The sequence below is a fragment of the Anomaloglossus baeobatrachus genome, chromosome 10, assembly GCF_048569485.1.
Source record: "Anomaloglossus baeobatrachus isolate aAnoBae1 chromosome 10, aAnoBae1.hap1, whole genome shotgun sequence".
NCBI classification, from domain to species: Eukaryota; Metazoa; Chordata; class Amphibia; order Anura; family Aromobatidae; genus Anomaloglossus; species Anomaloglossus baeobatrachus.
The window spans coordinates 202,421,512-202,448,868 of NC_134362.1; the positions used below are offsets into that span (position 1 = coordinate 202,421,512).

The following is a 27,357-nucleotide window of genomic DNA, read 5'->3' on the forward strand; positions in this document are numbered from 1 at the left end:
AGCCTACCTTAGGTAGTGAACCCCTGGACCCTGCAGTAATTCCAGATCCCTGTATAGGTGTTAAAGGGTTTCGGGGTACCTCGGGGTCCTGCTTAGTGGGTGGCCTGCCATTACACCACCATAAGATACAGCTACAGGACCCAGGCAATGTACATTCACCTGGAGCCTGGTGGTAAGGTAAAGCAGGGATGGGTTTGTAGCTCATTAAGATGGCACAGTTATTATTCTTTTTCCCGGTAGTGCAGGTGACCATTAAACGAGCGGTTCTGCTATTCTACACTAATATGATATATAAATAATGTTATGGGATTACTCACTCTGCTTGCTCTACGATGTAACGACAGGACCACTACTTATTTAAAAAGGTCAGCCATTTATTATACAGCACATAAACTGCACTCACAAGCTTTCCTTTGGCTTCACAGGACACAAATACGGTATACTCTGCAGTATGTCTGCACAGGGTTGGATACTCCTTCTCCACAGGAGTATCCCAGTGGAGGTACCTCCCTCTCCACTCACTGACCCCGGTCACCACACACAACCCCTCTCTCTGAGGTTCCTTCTGGAGGGGTTACAAACCTCCACACACTGACCATTTGACAAACAATCAGTGTCCGTCTTGTCTGCATCAGCTACATTGTGTTTTTAATTTTGCATTTTTGATGGATGTCCATTCCAAGTTTTTACTCTTGTCATGAATTAAAAGATATTTTTTAGAAGAAACTTTTTTGGATATTCTCCCTTCTTTTCAGTCTCCTTCTTAACACATGAGACATACCCTTGGGCAGAGGTATGTGAATAGCCAGATCCACCTGTCTCTCTAGCTATTCTGTACAACCTGTCCATGGAATGCCCTAACAAGATTCGTGCCACTACAAGTACCAAAGTGGATATCCAGATTTACATCACTCCTACGATAATGACCACCATGTTGTTATTATTTATTATTATTATAACACCATTTATTCCATTTACATGTGAAAAAGGGGCATACATAGACAAGTACAATAATCGAGAACATTTCAAGGCACAGGAGGAGAGAGGACCTTGCCTATGAAGGCTCACAATAGCCAGAGGATGGGTGAGGGTACAGAAGGAGAGAGGACCCTGCCTATGAAGGCTCACAATAGCCAGAGGATGGGTGAGGGTACAGGAGGAGAGAGGATCCTGATATCGAGGGCTCATAGTTTACAGGGAATGGATGAGGATACAGGAGGAGAGAGGACCCTGCTCGCGAGGACTCACAGTAGACAAAGGATAGGTGAGGGTAGAGGAGGAGAGAGGACTCTGCCCTCGAGGGCTCAGAGTCTACAGGGAATAGGTGAGAATACAGGAGGAGAGAGGACCCTGCTCGCGAGGACTCACAGTAGACAAAGGATGGGTGAGGGTACAGAAGTAGAGAGGACCTTGCCCGCGAGGGCTCACAGTAGACAGAAGATGGGTGAGGGTACAGGAGGAGAGAGGACGCTACTCGCGAGGGCTCACAGTAGACAAAGGATGGGTGAGGGTACAGGAGGAGAGAGGACCCTGCCAGCAAGAGCTCACAGTAGATAGAGGATGGGTGAGGGTACAGGAGGAGAGAGGACCCTGCCAGCAAGAGCTCACAGTAGATAGAGGATGGGTGAGGGTACAGGAGGAGAGAGGACCCTGCCAGCAAGAGCTCACAGTAGACAGAGGATGGGTGAGGGTACAGGAGGAGAGAGAACCTTGCCCGCGAGGGCTCACAGTACACAGGGGATGGGTGAGGGTACAGGAGGAGAGAGGACCCTGCCCGCAAGTGCTCACAGTCTACAGGGAAGGGGTTGAGGATACAGTAGGTGAGGGTAGAACTGGTCGTGCAACACTAGGGTGGACTGAGGGTTACTGCAGGTTGTAGGCTTGTCGAAAAAGATGGGTGTTCAGATTCCTTTTGAAGGTTTCCACGGTAGGCGAGAACCTAGACAATCTATACATAGTGCCTGTAGACGGGTCAAGGCTTCACAAAATGCCATCACAAAGGGCTTCTGACCCCACTTGATATCTATCTAGACCAGAGAACAAAGGTATTGAAATACTTTTGGGCTTGGCAAAGATTCTCAAGAATTTATTGGAAAAACTTACATCATGTCCAGACCCCCCTAACCATTTGGGGTTTGAGTTCTTTGCCTCCCATCTACTTTCCATAACCCTTAGGTTAATTCCTCACACACTTTTCTTGCTAACTTCATGGGTCTCCATAACTACCGGAAAAAGACGTGTAACTTTCCGTTTTTAAAATAATGGGCAGCAATTAGAAAAAACGTCCAGAAGACCCCAAGGAAAAGGAGATTGTTTGGTCATTTTGAGAACCACGGAAACCTCCAGGCAAGTAGCTCCTCTTAATGGCTGCTTGGGTGTGATGCCAGAATGTTCCATCATCAAACACACGTTCAGGGGGGCTAGAATTTGCATCTTTATAGTTTACCATGGACAGGTGTCTGCAGTTGGGCCCTGCTTTTCTCTGCCCTTATTCACATTGATGTCACTGACACAGGTCAGTTCTTTAATACTAGAGTATGAACGTCTGGACTGAGCATAGCTTGTCACGATGGGATGGCTTTTACGCTTTTTGATCAGTGTTAATTAAGTATCCTATGTATTACTATTATTATTGGCCGCCGAGGGGCAGCGAGTGTCTGGAGGTGGACTCACTGGACTCCCCTGGAAAAACTAACCTTAAGCTAACCCCTATACAGGGATTGTCAGGTGCAGCCCCAGGGTGCCTAAATGCACAACTGTCAGCACCAATGGTATCGATCTTTACGAACAGAAATCTCCGACGTGGCAACAGGACGTGGTGTCCTGGACGTGGCAGGACAGAGATGGTGGCTCAGACGTAGCAGCTCGGAAGAGGTGGTACCAGCAAGCTCTGGGAAGAGACACGTGTTAGTGGGTGCCAATAACTGGTACTAGAACATGTGACACAGGACTAGCCACAGTAACTGGTATGAGACCTGAGAACTAGCAACGCACTACGGACAGGCAAGCTTGCTCAGGCACCTCCCCTAAGGGAAGAGTGCCTTAAATAACTTTAGGGTGATTGCTGACCTTAAGGATCGCTTCCGGGTAATAGGATACCAGCCCGTTAAGAAGGTCGCGGACACCCTGTGTGTGGCCTGGAAGCCGGAGAAGGCTGCGGCAGACCCCGGGGCAGGAACGAGGCGTATGGGACAGGTGAGGGAAACGGGGCCCCTGTCGAGGCATGAGAGCGGGAGCATGCGGGGGGCGCTGTGCCGGGACCGGACGCTACAACTACTATTTACTTAGTATTGGGTATATGGTCATTTTGTGTTTTTCTCGTGTTTTGTCTGTGGAGTGGTCACAGTGTGAATGTGCTTTTACTATTGCACATATAGAACCTAATTTTTTATTGATTTTCCAGTGGGTCTGCACACGCCCCATTACTACCTGATCCAGGCTGCCACGTTCCAGTAGCACCATAGTGGTTGCATTCTTCTGCACACATGATATATATATATACAGTTAGGTCCAGAAATATTTTGACAGTGACACAAGTTTTGTTATTTTAGCTGTTTACAAAAACATGTTCAGAAATACAATTCTATATATAATATGGGCTGAAAGTGCACACTCCCAGCCGCAATATGAGAGCTTTCACATCCAAATCGGAGAAAGGGTTTAGGAATCATAGCTCTGTAATGCATAGCCTCCTCTTTTTCAAGGGACCAAAAGTAATTGGACAAGGGACTCTAAGGGCTGCAATTAACTTTGAAGGCGTCTCCCTCGTTAACCTGTAATCAATGAAGTAGTTAAAAGGTCTGGGGTTGATTACAGGTGTGTGGTTTTGCATTTGGAAGCTGTTGCTGTGACCAGACAACATGCGGTCTAAGGAACTCTCAATTGAGGTGAAGCAGAACATCCTGAGGCTGAAAAAAAAGAAAAAATCCATCAGAGAGATAGCAGACATGCTTGGAGTAGCAAAATCAACAGTCGGGTACATTCTGAGAAAAAAGGAATGGACTGGTGAGCTTGGGAACTCAAAAAGGCCTGGACGTCCACGGATGACAACAGTGGTGGATGATCGCCGCATACTTTCTTTGGTGAAGAAGAACCCGTTCACAACATCAACTGAAGTCCAGAACACTCTCAGTGAAGTAGGTGTATCTGTCTCTAAGTCAACAGTAAAGAGAAGACTCCATGAAAGTAAATACAAAGGGTTCACATCTAGATGCAAACCATTCATCAATTCCAAAAATAGACAGGCCAGAGTTACATTTGCTGAAAAACACCTCATGAAGCCAGCTCAGTTCTGGAAAAGTATTCTATGGACAGATGAGACAAAGATCAACCTGTACCAGAATGATGGGAAGAAAAAAGTTTGGAGAAGAAAGGGAACGGCACATGATCCAAGGCACACCACATCCTCTGTAAAACATGGTGGAGGCAACGTGATGGCATGGGCATGCATGGCTTTCAATGGCACTGGGTCACTTGTGTTTATTGATGACATAACAGCAGACAAGAGTAGCCGGATGAATTCTGAAGTGTACCGGGATATACTTTCAGCCCAGATTCAGCCAAATTCCGCAAAGTTGATCGGACGGCGCTTCATAGTACAGATGGACAATGACCCCAAGCATACAGCCAAAGCTACCCAGGAGTTCATGAGTGCAAAAAAGTGGAACATTCTGCAATGGCCAAGTCAATCACCAGATCTTAACCCAATTGAGCATGCATTTCACTTGCTCAAATCCAGACTTAAGACGGAAAGACCCACAAACAAGCAAGACCTGAAGGCTGCGGCTGTAAAGGCCTGGCAAAGCATTAAGAAGGAGGAAACCCAGCGTTTGGTGATGTCCATGGGTTCCAGACTTAAGGCAGTGATTGCCTCCAAAGGATTCGCAACAAAATATTGAAAATAAAAATATTTTGTTTGGGTTTGGTTTATTTGTCCAATTACTTTTGACCTCCTAAAATGTGGAGTGTTTGTAAAGAAATGTGACAATTCCTACAATTTCTATCAGATATTTTTGTTCAAACCTTCAAATTAAACGTTACAATCTGCACTTGAATTCTGTTGTAGAGGTTTCATTTCAAATCCAATGTGGTGGCATGCAGAGCCCAACTCGCCAAAATTGTGTCACTGTCCAAACATTTCTGGACCTAACTGTATATATATATATATATATATATATATATATATATATATATATATATAAATTATATTAATACCTGATCCAGCTGCCACGTTCCAGTAGCACCATAGTGGTTGCATTCTTCTGCACACATGATTGTATATATATATATATATATATATATATATATATATATAAAAATATATATATATATATATATATAAAATATATATAATATATATATATAAAATATATATAATATATATATATATATATATATATATATATATATATATATATATATATATATATATATATATATATAAAACATATAATATATATATATAAAATATATATTTTATATATATATATATATAAAATATATATAATATATATATATATATATATATATAAAATATATATTTTATATATATATATATATAGGATATAAAATATATATATATATATATATATATATATATATATAATATATATGCGCTCTGGTGTATATGCATTACTCACCTTTATATGCACAGTATACATGGATTATGTGCTATATACCTTGTCTCCCCAGAGCATTTCAGAGCGCACAAACTTTTCTTGACATCTGCCTCCTATAAAACATGACTTCGGTAGTAAATCAATGGGTTGGGATTCTGCTACATTGTAGCAGATGATGTTTTGATGGCTACATTAATATCAGCAGACTATACAAGCTCCGGAGCTGTGATCTCAGCTGCCCTTCCTTCATGACATTTAGATTTGAACAAAGCCCCTACCCTTATTAGGGGTCCGCCGTGGCCGCCGCGGTGCATTTAATCCTGGCTGACCTTTGCTGATTGCTCCTCTGGCGGGGAGATAGCCATTCTCGCCACCACAGCTGCATATTTCAGGGTTCCTGATGTTACCGGGGGCAAATCTACCCGGTAAACTGATATACTCATTACGCCGAAATAAAACAACAGCGACTAGCAGGTTGGGCAGGTGGAGGGGGTGCGGGGGGGTCCAAGGGGTGCGGGGGGCTAGCACAGGTGCCCAATTGGCTGGCACTACACTCAACCAACTCACAGCGGTTGCTATGGTGGCAGGAACACGAACAGCTGGCACAGTAGGAAAATATGACAGCGCCGTGTTCTGAAAGAGAAACATATCATGATGGAGAACAAGACTTGAAAATTACATTTTGTCTTGCTAATTCCTAGGAATTAAAGGTGGAGACTGTTTACCGAGCGTGACGGAGGTGCAAAAGACAGACGCTTCCAACGTATAGACCTTGGACGGGCGCGGGCGTCTATAGAGAGGCTGGCACGGCTCCGGCAAGGTAGAAATAAGCGTTATTTAAAAAGTATTTATCATGGAGAACGAGACGTGTTTCAGCAGGTAACGTCACCCCCAAAGCACAAAGCCAAGAACTCATTTGAATTTTAATTTTTGGCAATTAATGTTCAATTACGCCGCAGATTTTTGATTAAAGAAATGTCGAGAAATGATGAAATATGGAGAAATAAGAAGAAGGAAATGTAACAGAAAACAGGGAGGATTTCAAGTCCTGGCCAATCCTTACCAAAAAATGGCTGAGAATACGAGCCCATGCAGATGGTATTGGGACATGTTGGTGGGGCTCACAATGTCCCATATAGGACAATACGTTTAGCAACACTTCTACTCCCAGCAGTCAGCAGGTGTGGAAATTGCTACATTTTATTTCTTTCCTTTTCCTGACATTTTTATGACTTGTGGGTAAAAACAAATTATTCCCAGGATAATGAATTCCATAGAAGAAAGCCAATGAACAGTACCCAAAACAGCTACTTAAAAATGGCACTGACCCCAGCAAAAACGACGTCTTTCTAAAAGGGGAAGAAGTGCGGTCATTGCTACATTGTCTCATGTAAGGAGACTCTAAAGGGCGCTTTACACGCTACGATATATTAAACGATATGTTGTCGGGGTCACGTCGTTAGTGACGCACATCCGGCCTCGTTTGACATATCATAGCGTATAACACAAAAGAGCGACTGTAAATGAGCAAAAATACTCACCTTATCGTTGCTCGTTGACACGTCGCTCATTTTCAAAATATCGAACGTCCTTCTGTGCTCCGGTTGTTTAGTGTTCCCGAGTCAGCACACGTCGCTCTGTGTGACACCCCAGGAACGATGAACACAGCTTACCTGCGTCTCGCGGCTCCCGCTGGCAATGTGGAAGAAAGGAGGTGGGTGGGATGTTTAAGTCCCGCTCATCTCCGCCCTTCCGCTTCTATTGGCTGGCTGCCGCGTGATGTCGATGTGACGCCGAACGTCCCTCCCACTTCAGGAAGTGGATGTTCGCCGCCCACATCGAGGTCGTATGGACGGGTAAGTACATGTGACGGTAAAAAATCGTTTGTGCGACACGTTCAACAATTTGAACGTGCCGCACATACGATGGGGGCGGTTACGATCGCATACGATATCGTATGCTTAATCTTAACGTGTAAAACAGGCTTAAGGGTATGTGCCCACGACCAGGACTCACTACGTCCTGGATGCTGTGGGTCCTGACCTACTGAAGCATGCTGCATCCAAAACGCACGTACCCTAAGACTCCGTGTGCATGTTCATTAGAAATAACACTAATCCTGGCCATGATATGACTTGTATCCTGCATTTTTCACAGTTTCCTCTTGGCTGTTTGCATTCTCTAATATGCTGTTGTCTCTGAGCTAGTGGGTGTAAACTTGCTGCTATGATGTCTCCTATATACAGCACACAAAGAGATGTGGGAATACTGCTATAGATCTCTCTGTAGTAAATGTTCAGAGGCAGCAGTATGGAGGACATTATACACCAGAACTGAGCAGTGTAGCTGTGAATCTACCACCAGGATGATATAAAATTGTTACTAAAAAACAGCCGCAGCATGGAGGACATTATACGCCAGGACTAAGCAGTGTAGCTGTGAATCTACCACCGGGATGAGATAAATATGTTACTAAAAAGCAGCAGCATGGAGGACATTATACGGCAGGACAGAGCAGTGTAGCTGTGAATCTATCACCGGGACGAGATAAAATTAGTACTAAAAAGCAGGAGCAGTAGCATGGAGGACATTACACGGCAGGACTGAGCAGTGTAGCTGTGAATCTACCACCGGGATTGAGATACAAGTGTTACTAAAAGGCAGGAGCAGCAGCATGGAGGACATTATCCGGCAGAACTGAGCAGTGTAGCTGTGAATCTATCACCGGGATTGAGATACAAGTGTTACTAAAAGGCAGGAGCAGCAGCATGGAGGACATTATCCGGCAGAACTGAGCAGTGTAGCTGTGAATCTATCACCGGGATGAGATAAAATTGGTACTAAAAAGCAGCAGCAGCAACATGGAGGACATTACACTAAAGGACTGAGCAGTGTAGCTGTGAATCTACCACCGGGATTGAGATACACGTGTTACTAAAAAGCAGGAGCAGCAGCAGCATGGAGGACATTATACGGCAGGACTAAGCAGTATAGCTGTGATGAGATACAATTGTTACTAAAAAGCAGCAGCATGGAGGACATTATACAGCAGGACTAAGCCGTGTAGCTGTACATCTAACCCCCGGGATGAGATAAAATTGTTACTAAAAAGCAGCAGCAGCATGGAGGACATTATACGGCAGGACTAAGCCGTGTAGCTGTACATCTAACCCCCGGGATGAGATAAAATTGTTACTAAAAAGCAGCAGCAGCATGGAGGACATTATATGGCAGGACTGAGCAGTGTAGCTGTAAATCTACCACCGGGATGAGATAAAATTGTTACTGCAAAGCAGCAGCAGCAGCATGGAGGACATTACAGTTACTGAGCAGTGTAGCTGTAAATCCATAACTGGGGTGATATAAATACTTACTAGAAAGCATCACCACATCTGGATATTTCTTTGCCTCTTTCCTTTTCCCCTCTGCATCGACTTCAATTGGCAACTGTATAAACTACGTTTCCGTGCCCAGTATCCATTGAGTTTTTAATTATGCAGAATTTCTGCACCTTAGTTTACTTGCGTTTTTTACTCTGCATTTTTATTGCATTTTTTCTATTTGTTGTGCCTTTAAATAAAACTGTTTTGTTTTTTAAACGTCCTGGCATTGACATCATTTGGTGCCGAATGTGAGTTTTTGCTGCATATGTAAAATGCACCAAAACCCATATGGGTCTTTTACCTGCAGAATTTCCGCATATAATGCAGAACTGCACAGAAGAACCTTGTACCCGCAGGAGAAATTGAGGGACGGGGAGGAGAAGTGGCTCATAAATGGAGAAAGAAGCATATTTCTCTGTTAAGATGTATTTACAAAGTTTCTTATATTTCCATGTACTATTGATTGGTGCAACGTTGTTGCAAAGACAGTGACTATTTTAGGTCCGCAAACATCTAACAGCCACTAATGTGTCCTTATTGACATGTACATTGCGGACCCTCCGACTGCTGCAGCTGAATTCAGACACAATGATCACGTCGCTAATGTCCTTGTAAGTGCTGGAAAATGTGATTTCTTCAGTTTAGAACTGTAACTAAATTATCTTTATCTTCAGGATGAATGGAAACCTCAAATGTAGCCGGTTATATGTAGAAATATGACTTAAGCGTGGTCTGGGTTGGTCAAGTCACAAGTATTAGCAGAAATGCAAGAATTTAAAGGCATCGCTGCAACATTTTCTGCTTTGCTCCTCAAATAAATAGTTTGGCTGTGTGCACACGCTGCGTTTTTTTTCTTGCAGATTTTATACTATCTGCAAAGGAAAACGCATCCCAGTAAAGTCTATGAGAATCCTTTAGTGCTGTGCAGACGTTGCATAAAAAAAAATCAGCATCAAACCATTGCCATGTTAATTGTTTCAGCGTTTTTCCAGCAATTTTCCTATTAAAATGCAAAAAAAAAACTGCATCGAAAAATGCAAAAACGCACGTTTTTTTTTCCAGCAGCGTTTTTTCCTGCTAAGAGATGCAGTTTTAGGTGCAGAAAATCTGCAACGTGGGAACATACCCTAATAATTCATACAAATATTGTCAGAAAAAGCCATGCAAAGTGCAAGAATAGAAAGAGGTGGACTAATATTAGCTGCAGCATGACCATATGGGCAATGTAGACTATATTCACCTTGGCAGAAATACATATAGGTCTACAAAAAATTATAATTTGCAGAAGAAGCATAAAATGTTGACAGAGGACATTAAATTATGTATTCGGAGTCATACAGTACATCTGGTATGGGGGATCCAGGGATGGCGCTAAGGTGGTTTCTTTTGGGTGCCATGGTGGAGGGTTGTGCCAACAAGCTACTCTTCATTTTGCCTGGCTCTTGAACCAGAGAACATCAAACTATGAGTTTGGAGTCATACAGTACATCCCGTATGGGGGCTCCAGGGATGGAGCTTAGGTGGCTTCTTTTGGGTGCCATGGTGGAGGGTTGTGTCAACAAGCTACTCTTCATTTTGCCTGGGCTCTTGAACCAGAGAACATCAAACTATGTATTCAAAGTCATACAGTAAATCCCATATGGGGGCTCCAGGGATTGAGCTTAGGTGGCTTTTTTTGGGTGCCAAGATGGTTGGTTATGTCAACAAGCTACTCTTTATTTTGCCTGGACTCTTGAACCAGAGAACATCAAACTATGGGTTTGGAGTCCCACAGTACTGTACATCCCATATGGGGGCTCCAGGGATGGAGTGAAGGTGGTTTCTCTTGGAGTTTCACAGTGGAGGGTTGTGCCAAAAAGCTACTCTTCAATTTGCCTGGACTCTTGAACCAGAGAACATCAAACTATGGGTTTGAAGTCAGACAATACATCCTGTATGGGGGCTCCAGGGATGGGGCTTAGGTGGCTTCTTTTGGGTGCCACGATGGTTGGTTATGCCAACAAGCTACTCTTCATTTTGCCTGGGCGCTTGAACCAGAGAACATCAAACTATGTGTTTGGAGTCACACAGTACTGTATATCCCATATGGGGACTCCAGGGATGGAGTGAAGGTGGTTTCTCTTGAGTTTCACAGTGGAGGGTTGTGCCAAAAAGCTACTCTTCAATTTGCCTGGGCTCTTGAACCAGAGAACATCAAACTATGTGTTCAAAGTCATACATTACATCCTGTAAGGGGGGCTCCAGGGATTGAGCTTAGGTGGCTTCTTTTGGGTGCCACGATGGTGGATTATGTCAACAAGCTACTCTTCATTTTGCCTGGACACTTGAACCAGAGAACACGTCATGTATATTTGTTCCAGGGATGGAGCCAAGGTGGCTTCTTTTGGGTGACACGATGGAGGGTTGTGCCAAGCAGCTACGTGTCATTTTGCCTGTGCACTAGATTTCCAGGTTAGGGCAGCACAACGTTTGGTAAAAGAAAGCCAAGCTAAACCTCTGGACTGCTCACTTTCACCTTAAAGGGATTATCCACTTGATGAAATTTTTTTTTCACAGGGTTCAGACCTGTTTTTAACTTCTTTAACCATAATGAACCCAATCCCATTAATGCTCCCTCCAATCCTGCCCAATATAAGCAGAGCAGACGTATAGATCATCACATTATGGGTCGGCCCCAGAGCACTCATACAATTTTGGAGTCTCGGACTGCTCTGGGGTCTCGAACTGCTTTGGGGTCTCGGACTGCTTTGGGGTCTTGGACTGCTTTGGGGGTCTCACACTGCTTTGGGGTCTCGCATTGATTTGGGGTCTCGGACTGATTTGGGATCTCGGACTGCTTTCGGGTCTTGGACTGCTTTGGGGTCTCACACTGCTTTCGGGTCTCAGATTGATTTGGGGTCTTGGACTACTTTGGGGTCTCACACTGCTTTGGGGTCTTACACTGCTTTGGGGTCTCGGATTGATTTGGGGTCTCAGACTGATTTGGGATCTCGGACTGCTTTCGGGTCTTGGACTGCTTTGGGGTCTCACACTGCTTTGGAATCTTGGACTGCTTTGGGGTCTCACACTGCTTTGGGGTCTCAGATTGCTTTGGGGTCTCGGACTGCTTTGTTGATCTTGGACTGCTTTGGGGGTCTCGGGCTGCTTTGGGGTCTCTGACTGCTTTGGGGGTCTCGGACTGCTTTGGGGGTCTCGGACTGCTTTGGGGTCTCGGGCTGCTTTGGGGCCTCGGACTGCTTTGGGGTCTCAGATTGATTTGGGGTCTCTGACTGATTTGGGATCTCGGACTGCTTTCGGGTCTTGGACTGCTTTGGGGTCTCACACTGCTTTGGGATCTTGGACTGCTTTAGGATCTCGGACTGCTTTGGGGTCTCACACTGCTTTGGGTTCTCGGATTGCTTTGGGGTCTCGGATTGCTTCGGGGTCTCGGATTGCTTCGGGGTCTCAGACTGCTTTGTTGATCTTGGACTGCTTTGGGGGTCTCGGGCTGCTTTGGGATCTCGGGCTGCTTTGGGGTCTCACACTGCTTTGGGGTCTCGGACTGCTTTGGGGTCTCACACTGCTTTGGGGTCTCGGATTGCTTTGGGGTCTCTGATTGCTTCGGGGTCTCGGATTGCTTCGGGGTCTCAGACTGCTTTGTTGATCTTGGACTGCTTTGGGGGTCTCGGGCTGCTTTGGGGTCTCGGGCTGCTTTGGGATCTCGGGCTGCTTTGGGGTCTCGGGCTGCTTTGGGATCTCGCTCAAGTCAATCTTGATCAACCCAATCAGAACCTAGACGGAAGCTTCCTCGCTGTAACTTTTGTTTTGCTGCCGTTGCTTTTGGAGAAATAAGTACAAATCCCCGTAGATCACGGCTACATAGAGTTATAGAATTCTAATGGAAACAGTACGTAGGGTTTTTTTTTTAAAGCATATTAATATTTTTTTGGCAGCAGCTGAATTGAATTGTAACTCTTATATGGAAGTGTTACTGATGACAGAAACATATTTTCTGTGCTCTGCATTACTGGGGAATCATTAACCTCTTGCTTGCCTGGAGGATATGTAAAGAGCCGAGAAACTAACTCGTAGATTTAGATTTTTTTTCTTGTGTGCGTGCGAATTCTCAAGTGAAATTATAATAATAGAAGAAAAATCATCAGAATATATGTTAGGGCGTATTCACACCTGGCAGGTTTGTCTTTTTTTCCTGTGCTGGCTTTTTGATAAAATTTTGTAACAATCACATAAAAAAAAAAAAAAGACAAAACCAGAATATTTTTAATGATTCCAATAAAGTAATTGGAATGTTTAATGATTAAATAAAATACTACTAGACCAGGTGACAAATTGCTTCGAATATTTAACATAAAAAAAGTGGAAAAAACCCCCTAAAAAGTTAAAGGGGATTTTCAGTTTTTTTTCTTTTTTTTTAAAAATCCCCCATCTCCAGCTGTTTTTTTTTTTTTTTAAGAACTGTGCTTTACTCACCCTCCCCGGGTCCAGTCTTCACCACAGCTTACGTTGTCTTTTATTGTCTGCAGTGCTGATATCACACAGACAGCGCTGCAGCCAATCGCGGCGCTCAGCAGCTGTGCTCAAGTTGGTGGCATAAGCCACTCTGGAACCACGGACCTCAGTGATTGGCTGCAGCGCTGCCAATGCCACGTCAATGCTACAGACAACACCAGAAGCAGCGGCGGAGACTCAGCACTGGACCTGTGGAGGGGGAGGAAGGTAAAAGTTTAAAAAAAAAATAAACTGCAGCCAGGGAACAGGGAAACCCCCTTGAAGGGACTTTGGTCCCGATATATATGGAGCGTTTTGTGGGGTGTTCACAGTATACGGCAGGTCTTGTGGGGTGTTCACAGTATACGGCAGGTCTTGTGGGGTGTTCCTGGTATATAGAGTGTCTTGTAAGTTGTTCCCAGTATACGGTGGATCTTGTGGGGTGTTGACGGTATACGGCAGGTCTTGTAGGGTGTTCATAGTATACGGCAAGTCTTGTGGCGTGTTGACGGTATACGGCAGGTCTTGTGGCGTGTTGACGGTATACGGCAGGTCTTGTGGGGTGTTCACGGTATACGGCAGGTCTTGTGGGGTGTTCCCGGTATACGGCAGGTTTTGTGGGGGTGTTCCTAGTATGCAGCAGGTTTTGTGAGGTGTTCCTGGTATACGGAGCGTCTTGTGGGGTGTTCCTGGTATACGGAGGGTCTTGTAAGTTCTTCCCGTTACACGGTGGATCTTGTGAGGGGTTCCTGGTATATGGCAGGTCTTGTGGGGTTTTCCCAGTATACGGAAGGTCTTGTGGGGTGTTCCCGGTATACAAAGGGTCTTGTGAGTTGTTCCCGGTATACGGTGGATCTTGTGAGGGGTTCCCGGTATACGGCAGTTATTGTGGGGTTTTCCCAGTATACGGCACATTTTGTGGGGTTCACCCAGTATATGGCAGGTCTTGCAGGTGTACTGACTATAGAGCAGGTTTTATTAGGTGCACCCAGTATACGGCAGGACTTGCAGGGGGCACTCAGTATATGGCAGGTCTTGCAGGGTGAACTCAGTATACAGTAGGTTTTGTGGGGTGCACCCAGTTTTGAGTAGTTCATACCGGACATAAAAGGTCCTAGAAAGGATGACTAGAGAACCGGCAACAGGATCATGCAGGTCCACAGCTCACTGATTAGCGAGGGGAAGGCTCACACGTCAGCCACTAGATCTCCGTGTCAATCTGGCACAAATTACTGAAAAAAAAGCTCCCGCTGGTTGTAACATGAGATGTGTCAGAACATTCAGAACATCAAAGCTTCTATGTATTGGGCTGTTTAGCCTCAGACCAGTCAGTGATGATGCTGAACCCCTATCTATGCTCTATGAGAAGAAAGCAAGTGGTGGTGGCAATATCCTGTTGGGTTTCGGTAGCAATATCAATCAGTGCTGCGGGAACGAGGAAAACCTCTTCAGATTCCTCTACTTCCTTTTCCTGGGATTTCTTTGTTAATAATTTGGAAAGTCTGAAGATCCCAGATCTCCATCCAGAAATAACCACAAACCCCGGTGGTGACGTGTGATCATTATTTCCAGGCATGAGTTTCCTTCACTGATAGTGTCAGGTCTTCCATGGAAACGATATGTACGTTCCGCTGTCTCACGGATCTGGTGATATTTACTTTCTCATGTAACGTACAGATGTGACCTGCCCTGACACATGGTAGCGTCACATGTTGTGGTATTAAAAATATAAATGTTGCTACGTGGTTCCAATATGTTCATCTATCATCTCAGGTCGTAGCCGCAGTGCAAACACAAAAAAACTCGCTAGTGTAAATATTACCACGCGCCGCGCACCAGTTCAGTACCCGAGGTCTCCCGCGTCTAACATATTGTGTAACATTTAGTATTACGGTGTATCACCCTATTCTACAACATGGTAACTGGTTCTCTCTTACCGGCAGATGGTTCTCAGTGACCGGCGTGCAAGAGAAAATACGGACAGGTATTATTATTTACACATTTTTATTCTAGAAATATTCTGTTTAACCCTTTCACTAATGAAATAAAAAAAAAATAATGCCTATAGTCATCAAACTAACAGAATTAAAACTAAATGTTAAATGACTAATACGTCTTACGTGCCTTAAGTTTTGCATGAAAAGTTAGAAAATAAAAAAAATAATTTGCCAAAAAATATACGGTGGCTCATTTTTAGCACAATATACCACCTCTTGGTTGACTTGGCTCATTTTTAGACACAATATACCACCTCTAGGTTGACTTGGCTCATTTTTAGGCAATACACCACCTCCTGGTTGACATGGCTCATTATTAGACACAATACACCACCTCTTGGTTGACTCGGCTCATTTTGAGACACAATATACCACCTCTTGGTAGAGTTGGCTCATTTTGAGACACAATATACCACCTCTTGGTTGACATGGCTTATTTTAAGACACACTACACAATTTCTTAGTTCTCTTGGCTTATTTTAAGACACACTACACTATCTCTTAGTTTGCTTGGCTCATTTTTAGACACAATACACCACCTCTTGATTGACTTGGCTCATTTTTAGACACAATACACTACCTCTTGGTTGACTTGGCTCATTTTGAGACACAATACACCACCTCTTGGTTGACATGGCTTATTTTAAGACACACTACACAATTTCTTAGTTCACTTGGCTTATTTTAAGACACACTACACTATCTCTTAGTTCGCTTGGCTCATTTTTAGACACAATACACCACCTCTTTGTTGACTTGGCTCATTTTTGAACACAATACACCATATCTTGGTTGACTTGGCTCATTTTTAGACACACTACACAAATTTCTTAGTTCGCTTGGCTCATTTTTAGACACAATACACCACCTCTTGATTGACTTGGCTCATTTTAAGCCAGAATACACCATTTCTTGGTTGACTTGGCTCATTTTTAGACACAATACACCACCTCTTGGTTGACTTGGCTCATTTTTAGACTCAATACACCACCTCATGGTTGACTTGGCTCATTTTTAGACTCAATACACCACCTCTTGGTTGACTTAGCTCATTTTTAGAGATTGATCTAAACTGCTGCTTTTTCTTTCTTAGGAGTCCAGTAGGCGATGTTAACAGTGACTGACTGCCTCCTGTCTCTAAGTTTTTGTCAGCCGATAGGACCACCCACTGGACTCCTAACCATAGAAACAACAGAAAAACTAAAAATTATACTTATTCTTTTCCTATAAAGCTATACTTCTGCTCAATTCCTCTGGCTCTCGATCAGGGATTGCATTTTTTATATGACATTTTCCACCCCTTTTTGACCACACCTAAAGCAAAAGAAAGGGATGGATAATCCTTTTAAGCTTTACTCATCGTTCAGAAGAATACATTTACACGTTTCGATGGGGAAGTATATAGGAAAGTTTTAGGCAGAAATTGGAAAAAAAAATGTATAGTGCTCATCACATATTTTATACTAGTAATACATTTGTGAAGTCGTGGGCACCAAGTGATAATAGTCGGAGGCTTCTATATAGTATTGTGCTCGGTGTTGGAGGAACACTGGGACACATTTATCCATATGTTATATGGCAAATTTCAGTGGGTCCGTTAGCACCATATGTATCAATCAGATGAGACATTTTGGAGAATGCCAACATCCTCATTTCTTGGAAATATCCAAAATATCTCACAGACATTGATATAATTGATGACAAACCCAGTGACAGGAGTGATAAACCTGCCCTAAATGCTAAAAAGAACACACAGATTGATACATTGTCTACATCAGGTAAAACAGCGCTGATATATGTATGATACAGTGGGTCAAATAAGTATTAAACACGTCACCAGTTTTCTAAGTAAATATATTTCTAAAGCTGCTATAGACATGAATTTCTCACCAGATGTCGGTAACAACCCATCCAATTTACACAGGCAAAGAAATCAAACCATAGATGACCATACATTTAGTGATGTGTAATAATAAGAAATGACACAGGGAAAAAGTATTGAACACGTTACTTAAATTTACTTAATACTTTGTACAAAAGCCTTTGTTGGTGATTGAAGCTTCCAGATACCTCCTGTATGGTGACACTAGTCTCCTGCATTGTTCAGGTGGGATTCCGGCCCATTCTTCCACACTAGTGTTTTGCATTGTTCAGGTGGGATTTTGGCCCATTCTTCCACACTAGTCACCTGCATTGCTCAGGTGGATTTTGGCCCATTCTTCCACACTAGTCACCTGCATTGCTCAGGTGGATTTTGGCCCATTCTTCCACACTAGTCGCCTGCATTGCTCAGGTGGATTTTGGCCCATTCTTCTACACTAGTCGCCTGCATTGCTCAGGTGGATTTTGGCCCATTCTTCCACACTAGTCACCTGCATTGCTCAGGTGGGATTCCGGCCCATTCTTCCACACTAGTGTTTTGCATTGTTCAGGTGGGATTTTGGCCCATTCTTCCACACTAGTCGCCTGCATTGCTCAGGTGGATTTTGGCTGATTCTTCCACACTAGTCACCTGCATTGCTCAGGTGGATTTTGGCCCATTCTTCCACACTAGTCGCCTGCATTGCTCAGGTGGATTTTGGCCCATTCTTCTACACTAGTCGCCTGCATTGCTCAGGTGGATTTTGGCCCATTCTTCCACACTAGTCACCTGCATTGCTCAGGTGGATTTTGGCCCATTCTTCCACACTAGTCACCTGCATTGCTCAGGTGGATTTTGGTCCATTCTTCCACACTAGTCACCTGCATTGCTCAGGTGGATTTTGGTCCATTCTTCCACACTAGTCGCCTGCATTGCTCAGGTGGATTTTGGCCCATTCTTCTACACTAGTCGCCTGCATTGCTCAGGTGGATTTTGGCTCATTCTTCCACACTAGTCTCATGCATTGCTCAGGTAGGATTTCGGCCCATTCTTCCACACTAGTGTTTTGCATTGCTCAGGTGTGATTTTGGCCCATTCTTCCACAATAGTCCTCTGCATTGCTCAGGTGGGATTTTGGCTCATTCTTCTACACTAGTCGCCTGCATTGCTCAGGTGGGATTTCGGCCCATTCTTCCACACTAGTCTTTTGCATTGCTCAGGTGGGATTTTGGCCCATTCTTCAACACTAATCACCTACATTGCTCAGGTGGGATTTTGGCCCATTCTTCCACACTAGTTGCCTGGATTGCTCAGGTGGGATTTTGGCCCATTCTTCCACACTAGTCACCTACATTGCTCAGGTGTGATTTTGGCCCATTCTTCCACACTAGTCGCCTGCATTGCTCAAGTGGGATTTTGGCTGTTTCTTCTACACTAGTCTCCTGCATTGTTGAGGTGGGATTTTGGCCCATTCTTCCACACTAGTCGCCTGCATTGCTCAAGTGGGATTTTGGCCCATTCTTCCACACTAGTCGCCTGCATTGCTCAGGTGGGATTTTGGCCCATTCTTCCACACTAGTCTTTTGCATTGCTCAGGTGGAATTTTGGCCCATTCTTCTACATTAGTCACCTACATTGCTCAGGTGGATTTTGGCCCATTCTTCCACACTAGTCGCCTGGATTGCTCAGGTGGGATTTTGGCCCATTCTTCCACACTAGTCGCCTGCATTGCTCAGGTGGGATTCTGGGCCATTCTTCCACACTAGTCGCCTGGATTGCTCAGGTGTGATTTTGGCCCATTCTTCCACACTAGTCACCTGCATTGCTCAAGTGGGATTTTGGCTGTTTCTTCTACACTAGTCTCCTGCATTGTTGAGGTGGGATTTTGGCCCATTCTTCCACACTAGTCGCCTGCATTGCTCAAGTGGGATTTTGGCCCATTCTTCCACACTAGTCACCTGCATTGCTCAGGTGGGATTCTGGCCCATTCTTCCTCACTAGTCGCCTGCATTGCTCAGGTGGGATTCTGGCCCATTCTTCCTCACTAGTCGCCTGCATTGCTCAGGTGGGATTCTGGCCCATCCTTCCACACTAGTCGCCTGCATTGCTCAGGTAGGATTCCAGCCCATTTTTCCACACAAACACTCCCCACATCCTGCAGGTTACAGCTCCGTCTATGTACTCTGAGCATTAGTTCCTTCCAGACATGCTCCGCGATTTTAGCATCTTTTCTCTGAAACCAGTGGAGAGTTTCCTTAGCTGTGTGTTTAGGATCATCGTCTTGCTGAAATGTCCACCCTCATTTCATCATCATCATCCCGGTAGATGGCGGAAAAAAAAAAAAACGGTTGCGTTTTTTCTGCAAAACGCCGGATTGTGCCGCACAGGAAAAAACGGATGTGTGAAAGCAGCCTTACTGATAGATTTCTGTTGGTGTCATGGCTTTTTGCTCCTATCTTCAATACTTTCTTCAAGTGTCATTTCTCATTATTACACATAACTTAATTTATGGTTTGATATCTTTACCTGTATGGATTGGATGGGTTGTTACCGACATCTGGTGAGAAATTCATTTCAATAGACAAATTTGATTGATTGATATGGCATAACTATATAAAAACAGATATAGATGTGATAATTCTTTATAATAAGGATAACCGGTATACAGAAAATCAATTTACTTATGCAAAGGTTTGGGGGGGACATGCTGGGAGTTGTGGTTCGACAACAGCTGGCGTCACAGGTTGCCTGGTCCCGCTGTTGTGGAATAATATGATATTCAGATGGTGCAGTAAAGAAAAGCTGCCAAGTAGCTCTCAGGTGCGGAATAAGACTTCCCGAGTTCAGAGTGGTTTTGCCGGCGCTCTTCAGCGCAGCCTGCAGCAGCTGAGATAGTCCTCGCACCCCGCACCGTTTAATGATTCTCTTACCCTGCAGTGGTCATAATTAAGTCCTTGTTATTCTGTGTCTTGTATGCACTTGTGATTTACTTCCGATTTCACTTACTAAGTCAGAAAGTCTTTATGCTCGGCTTTAAATTTAGTGCCTGGGATTCAAAAGCATAAATGTGTATCAGAGTAAAATAAATGGCCGCCGCTTTATCCATTTGTGCAAAGAGTATTTATGGAATTGAGAATATTAAGTGGAGGATGATTTAATTCCAGCCAATACAGGTGCACAGACAGACGATGGAGCGTTAACCCCTTCCTGAACCCCATTTGTATTGTAATTAGCGGGATTTGGGATCCCCGGCTCTCCAGGGCTCATCCTGCCGTCTTCCAGGGAAGTCCTAATTACAGATTGTGCACATCAGCGGTCCCCAACCCCTACATGTCTTACTCAGAGATGGGTGTGAGCCTCATCCAGTGCCCCCTTCCCACATTAGTGCCATCCTGCCCCCTACATAGACTAAGTAGTGACATCCATCACCACCCACCCTACAATAGTGATATCCACCACCTCCCACCCTACAGTAGTGACATCCAACACCCCCAATCCACAGTAGTGACATCCAACACCCCCCACCCTACAGTAGTTACATCCAACACCCCCCACCCCACATTAGTGACATCCAACACCCCCCCACCCTACAGTAGTGACATCCAACACCCCCCCACCCTACAGTAGTGACATCCATCACCCCCACACCCTACAGTAGTGACATCCAACACCCCCCCACCCTACAGTAGTGACATCCATCACCCCCCACCCCACAGTAGTGACGTCCATCACCCCCACCCTACATTAGTGACGTCCAACACCCCCCCACCCTACAGTAGTGACATCCATCACCCCCCACCCCACAGTAGTGACATCCATCACCCCCACCCTACATTAGTGACATCCATCACCCCCACCCTACATTAGTGACGTCCAACACCCCCACCCTACAGTAGTGACTTGCAACACCCCCACCCTACAGTAGTGACATCCAACACCCCCCACCCCACAGTAGTGACGTCCAACACCCCTCAGTAGTGACGTCCAACACCCCCCACCCCACAGTAGTGACATCTATCACCCCCCACCCCACAGTAGTGACATCCATCACCCCCACCCTACATTAGTGACGTCCAACACCCCCACCCTACAGTAGTGACATCCATCACCCCCACCCTACAGTAGTGACATCCAACACCCCCCACCCCACAGTAGTGACATCCAACACCCCCACCCTACAGTAGTGACGTCCAACACCCCTCACCCCACAGTAGTGACATCCAACACCCCCCACCCCACAGTAGTGACGTCCAACACCCCCAATCCAAAGTAGTGACATCCAACACCCCCAATCCAAAGTAGTGACATCCAACACCCCCACCCTACAGTAGTGACATCCAACACCCCCCACCCCACAGTAGTGCATCCAACACCCACCCCCCAACAGTAGTGACGTCCAACACCCCTCACCCCACAGTAGTGACATCCAACACCCCCCACCCCACAGTAGTGACGTCCAACACCCCCAATCCAAAGTAGTGACATCCAACACCCCCAATCCAAAGTAGTGACATCCAACACCCCCACCCTACAGTAGTGACATCCAACAGCCCCCCACCCCACAGTAGTGACATCCAACACCCCCACCCTACAGTAGTGACATCCAACACCCCCACCCTACAGTAGTGAAATCCAACACCCCCAATCCCAAAGTAATGACAGCCAACACATCCCACCCCACAATAGTGACAGCCAACACCCCTTTCCCACACAGGAAGCAAAGTCCAACACCCCCCCCCCCCATGGTAGCGAATGTCAACACCTCCACACTAGAGAAATCAAGCACCACCTACAGTCACGACATCCAGCACCTGCCATGCATGGGATATCAAGAACCATCCCCACAGCAGGAACATCCAGCACCCATCAAGGAGACACATTTGGCACTCTCACCACAGTAGGGACATCCATTGCCTCGCCCACTAGTAACATCCAGCAACTCTCTACCACACAAATAGCAATATTCAGCACACTCTCCCCCTCATGGCATTGACATCCAGAGTGATCCCCAAATTCTGGAAATGCAGCGCTCATCCATGAGGAACATACAGCACTTTCCCCTCTACAGTAGTGACATCCAGCAGCTCCATCATTAGCATCCCATCCAGTACCCTTCCACATTATTTACATCCAGCACCCAAAACACAGTAGTAAAATTCAGCACCCCTCCTCACACTGGGAACATTTAGCAACCCACATGAGAACGACCTCCAGCACCTGCCCCCCAGTAATGATACCCAGGATCCTCCCCAACAGTAATGACATCCAGCACCTGTCCCTAAGTAATGACACCCAGGGTCTCCCCCAACAGTAATGACATCCAGCACCTGCCCCCCCCCCCAGTAATGACACCCAGGACCTCCCCCAACAGTAATAATATTTAGCCCCTGTCCCCCTAGTAATGAAACACAGGATCTCCCCCCCCAGTAATGACACCCAGGACCTCCCTCAATAGTAATGACATCCAGCACCTGCCCCCCAGTAATGACACCCAGGGTCTCCCCCAACAGTAATGACATCCAGCACCTGCCCCCCCCCCCAGTAATGACACCCAGGACCTCCCCCAACAGTAATAATATTTAGCCCCTGTCCCCCTAGTAATGAAACCCAGGATCTCCCCCCCCAGTAATGACACCCAGGACCTCCCCCAATAGTAATGACATCCAGCACCTGCCCCCCCAGTAATGACACCCAGGACCTCCCCCAATAGTAATGACATCCAGCACCTGCCCCCCCAGTAATGACGCCCAGGACCTCCCCCAATAGTAATGACATCCAGCACCTGCCCCCTCAGTAATGACACCCAGGATCCGCCAACAGTAATGACATCCAGCACCCGCCCCCCCAGTAATGACACCCAGGGTCTCCCCCAATAGTAATGACATACAGCACCTGCCCCCCCAGTAATGACACCCAGGATCCGCCAACAGTAATGACATCCAGCACCCGCCCCCCCAGTAATGACACCCAGGACCTCCCCCAACAGTAATGACATCCAGCACCTGCCCCCCCAGTAATGACACCCAGAACCTCCCACACAATAATGACACAAAGGACTTTCTACAGAAGTGACATGCAGCACCCTTCACCCCCCCCCCCCCATCCCACTGCAGTGAAAAACCCTAGTTTTGGCCCACCTACTCTAAGGATATCCGTAACCCACTCCCACATTAGTAACATCCAGCGCCTTCCACACAGGGGTAACTCTCCCCCACCCATGACCACTACACAAGTCAAAAAGGATGGATCTACCTGTGGCCAAACATTTTTGTAACCCAGATCAGAGCATCATGGACATGAAATTGCTGGTATTGAAAATAAACTTCATATTCCAGAGAGACAGGAGACTCTGGGAATACAAACTTATGATGATCTTTGACACATTCAGAGCAGGAATGAATGTGCCACATGGATTTATGTCTTTTTATATCAATTAAGAAATGTGCTCCTCTGACCATCCGGGGGCGTCACAACTCTGGACCAGACCTCAATCAGAGGACAATAAAACTTTCACACTGCTTATCTATGAACTGCTGCAATATTTACTGCCACAACTGTTTGTCCCCTTACCATGCTCATCGTTCTGCTTCAAGTCACTTGTCTTATTTACTGCTGTATTCTATGTTTTGTTGTGTATAAATATGTGACTCTTCAGATTTTGTGTTATACCGAGCCTGATGAAGAGACCTGAGTAGTCTGGAAAGCTTGCTATTATTACCATCTTTTCAGTTAGCCATTAAAAGGTATCAACCACTGAGGACTCTCAGAAAAAAATGTTTAAAAGAACTGAGAGTCCTCAGTGGTTGATACCTTTTAATGGCTAACTGAAAAGATGATAATAAATAGCGAGCTTTCAAGACTACTCAGGTTTCTTCACTTACTTGGCCTGATGAAGACATCCGTGTAGTCTTGAAAGCTTGCTATTTATTATCATCTTTTTAGTTCGCCATTAAAAGGTATAAACCACTGAGGACTATCAGAAAAAAATGTTTAAAAGAACTGAGAGTCCTCAGTGGTTGATACCGGTTAATGTCTAACTGAAAAGATAATAATAAGTAGCGAGCTTTCAAGACTACACAAGTCTCTTCATCAGGCTCGGTATAACACAAAATCTGAGCCACATATTTATACACAACAAGACATAGAATAGGTAAATAAGTCAAGTGACATGAAGCAGAACTATGAGTATGGCAAGGGGACAAACTGTTGTGGCAGTAAATATTGCAGCAGTTCGTAGATAAGGAGGGTGGAAGTTTTATTGACCTCTGATTGAGGTGTGGTCCAGAGTTGTGACGCCCACGGATGTTGTAGTCTTTTTAAGACTACTCAGGTTGCTTCACTTACTCGGCCTGATGAAGAGACCTGAGTAGTCTCGAAAGCTCGCTATTTATTATCTTTTCAGTTAGCCATTAAAAGGTCCTCAACCAATGAGGACTCTCAGTTCTTGTAACCATTTTTTTGCCTACAACATGTTCCCATACACATCAATGTACACTTCTACTCTATTGTTTCATATAGTCCATGTGGCTGCTGTGATGAGGAGTGGTGAGTTTTGATACATAGTGTCACAATATCGCACACGTTGCTATAACCCATGGAAGATTACATTATATCAGTATATACTCTATTACAATATATCAGCTAAGCTTTATATATTAGAACTATGGCTCATACCTGCTCATATCTATCACTTATCTATATAACTTATATATAATCCTCACACCTGATTCTCTCATAAACCCGTATCATGTGTCTATATCTTCTACCTACTGCATATCACCACTCTGTAGATCTGTCATCTATCACTCGTATAAATGGCTCTTTCATATCGGATATCTAAATCTCTCTGTGCTAAACCTGGAGATCTCTGTATCTGTCTCTCATATCTATGATCTATCTATCTTGCAAACTTGTATTTCTAGCTATATATAAATCAATATCTTTCTAATTATTGCTGTTCTGCATCTTTCTATTATTATCTCCATGTAATATATGCACCGGTATGTATTTATTTTCTACTGCAATAATCTCATATCTGTATTTATCTCATATCGATATCTTTTCCTTATCTCTCTATTCACTATCTATTTATCCATCTACAAACATCTCACTGACCAGCACCTTTTATTAACATAAAGCAACAGTGAACAATGAAATATCAAATACAAGAACCAGCAATAATTCTAAACTACACTAAGAAAATGAAGGTACTTAACACACAAATTGGCCGATTCACATGCGCCCCCCACCCATAAGAAGAGACCTCTATTTCCTGGGACACTGACCTAAAATTTTAATAATCCCTCTATCTATCCCTCTATCTATCTATCCCTCTATCTATCCCTCTATCTATCTATCCCTCTATCTATCTATCCCTCTATCTATCTATCTATCTATCTATCTATCTATCCCTCTATCTTTCTATCTATCTATCTATCTATCTATCTATCCCTCTATCTTTCTATCTATCTATCTATCCCTATATCTATCCCTCTATCTATCCCTCTATCTATCCATCTATCTATCTATCTATCCCTCTATCTATCCCTCTATCTATCCATCTATCTATCTATCTATCTATCTATCTATCCCTCTATCTTTCTATCTATCTATCCCTCTATCTATCTATCCCTCTATCTATCTATCTATCTATCTATCCCTCTATCTATCTATCTATCTATCTATCCCTCTATCTATCTATCTATCCCTCTATCTATCTATCTATCTATCTGTCTATCCCTCTATCTATCTATCTTTCTATCTATCTATCTATCTATCCCTCTATCTATCCCTCTATCTATCTATCCCTCTATCTATCTATCCCTCTATCTATCTATCTCTCTATCTATCTATCTATCCCTCTATCTATCTATCTATCCCTCTATCTATCTATCTATCTATCTATCCCTCTATCTATCTATCTATCTATCTATCCCTCTATCTATCTATCTATCTATCCCTCTATCTATCTATCTATCCCTCTATCTATCTATCTATCTATCCCTCTATCTATCTATCTATCTATCCCTCTATCTATCTATCTATCTATCCCTCTATCTATCTATCTATCTATCCCTCTATCTCTCTATCTATCTATATATCCCTCTATCTATCTATCTATCTATCTATCCCTCTATCTATCTATCCCTCTATCTATCCCTCTATCTATCTATCCCTCTATCTATCTATCCCTCTATCCCTCTATCTATCTATCCCTCTATCTATCTATCCCTCTATCTATCTATCTATCTATCCCTCTATCTATCTATCCCTCTATCTATCCCTCTATCTATCTATCCCTCTATCTATCCCTCTATCTATCCCTCTATCTATCCCTCCATCTATCCCTCTATCTTTCTATCTATCTATCCCTCTATCTATCCCTCTATCTATCCCTCTATCTATCTATCCCTCTATCTATCTATCTATCCCTCTATCTATCTATCCCTCTATCTATCCCTCTATCTATCTATCCCTCTATCTTTCTATCTATCCCTCTATCTATCTATCCCTCTATCTATCCCTCTATCTATCTATCCCTCTATCTATCTATCCCTCTATCTTTCTATCTATCCCTCTATCTATCTATCCCTCTATCTATCTATCTATCCATCCCTCTATCTATCTATCCTTCTATCTGTGGTATCCATCTATCTACGGTATCACTATCTACTGTATCCATCCATTTATCCATCCTTCTATCTATCTACAATATCCCTCTATCATCAATCTCATATCTATATTATCTCTTATGTATATATCGATCTCCATCCATGGTATGTATCCTCTATCCTCTATCTACAGTATCTATCTTTCTATATCTATATTATCTCCCATCTCTGTCTATTTATCCAGCTCATATCTCTCTATATCTCCTAAATATGAATGTCTTGCACTTCTCTTCTATATCTTTCTCTGTATCAGATTTCCATCTATTTGTCCTTCCATCCATGCATCTGTCTGTATTCTTGTCCGTCTGCTGATGGCCCCATCAATATTTCATGTGTACG

General features: G+C 44.2%; 1 protein-coding gene across 4 annotated transcripts in view; it reads left to right on the top strand.

The window, feature by feature from the left end:
* Window positions 1–27,357, top strand: part of ZNF536 (zinc finger protein 536) — an 841,915-nt gene that overhangs the window by 633,490 nt on the left and 181,068 nt on the right. Inside the window, exon 8 of one of the 4 annotated variants that reach the window (XM_075326160.1) lies at window positions 15,433–15,473. The exons of the other annotated variants lie outside the window; for them this stretch is intronic. Coding sequence (XP_075182275.1) covers window positions 15,433–15,446 — 14 coding nt within the window. The 3' untranslated portion in view covers window positions 15,447–15,473. The remainder of the gene's footprint in view (window positions 1–15,432; window positions 15,474–27,357) is intronic. 4 annotated transcript variants of the gene reach the window in all.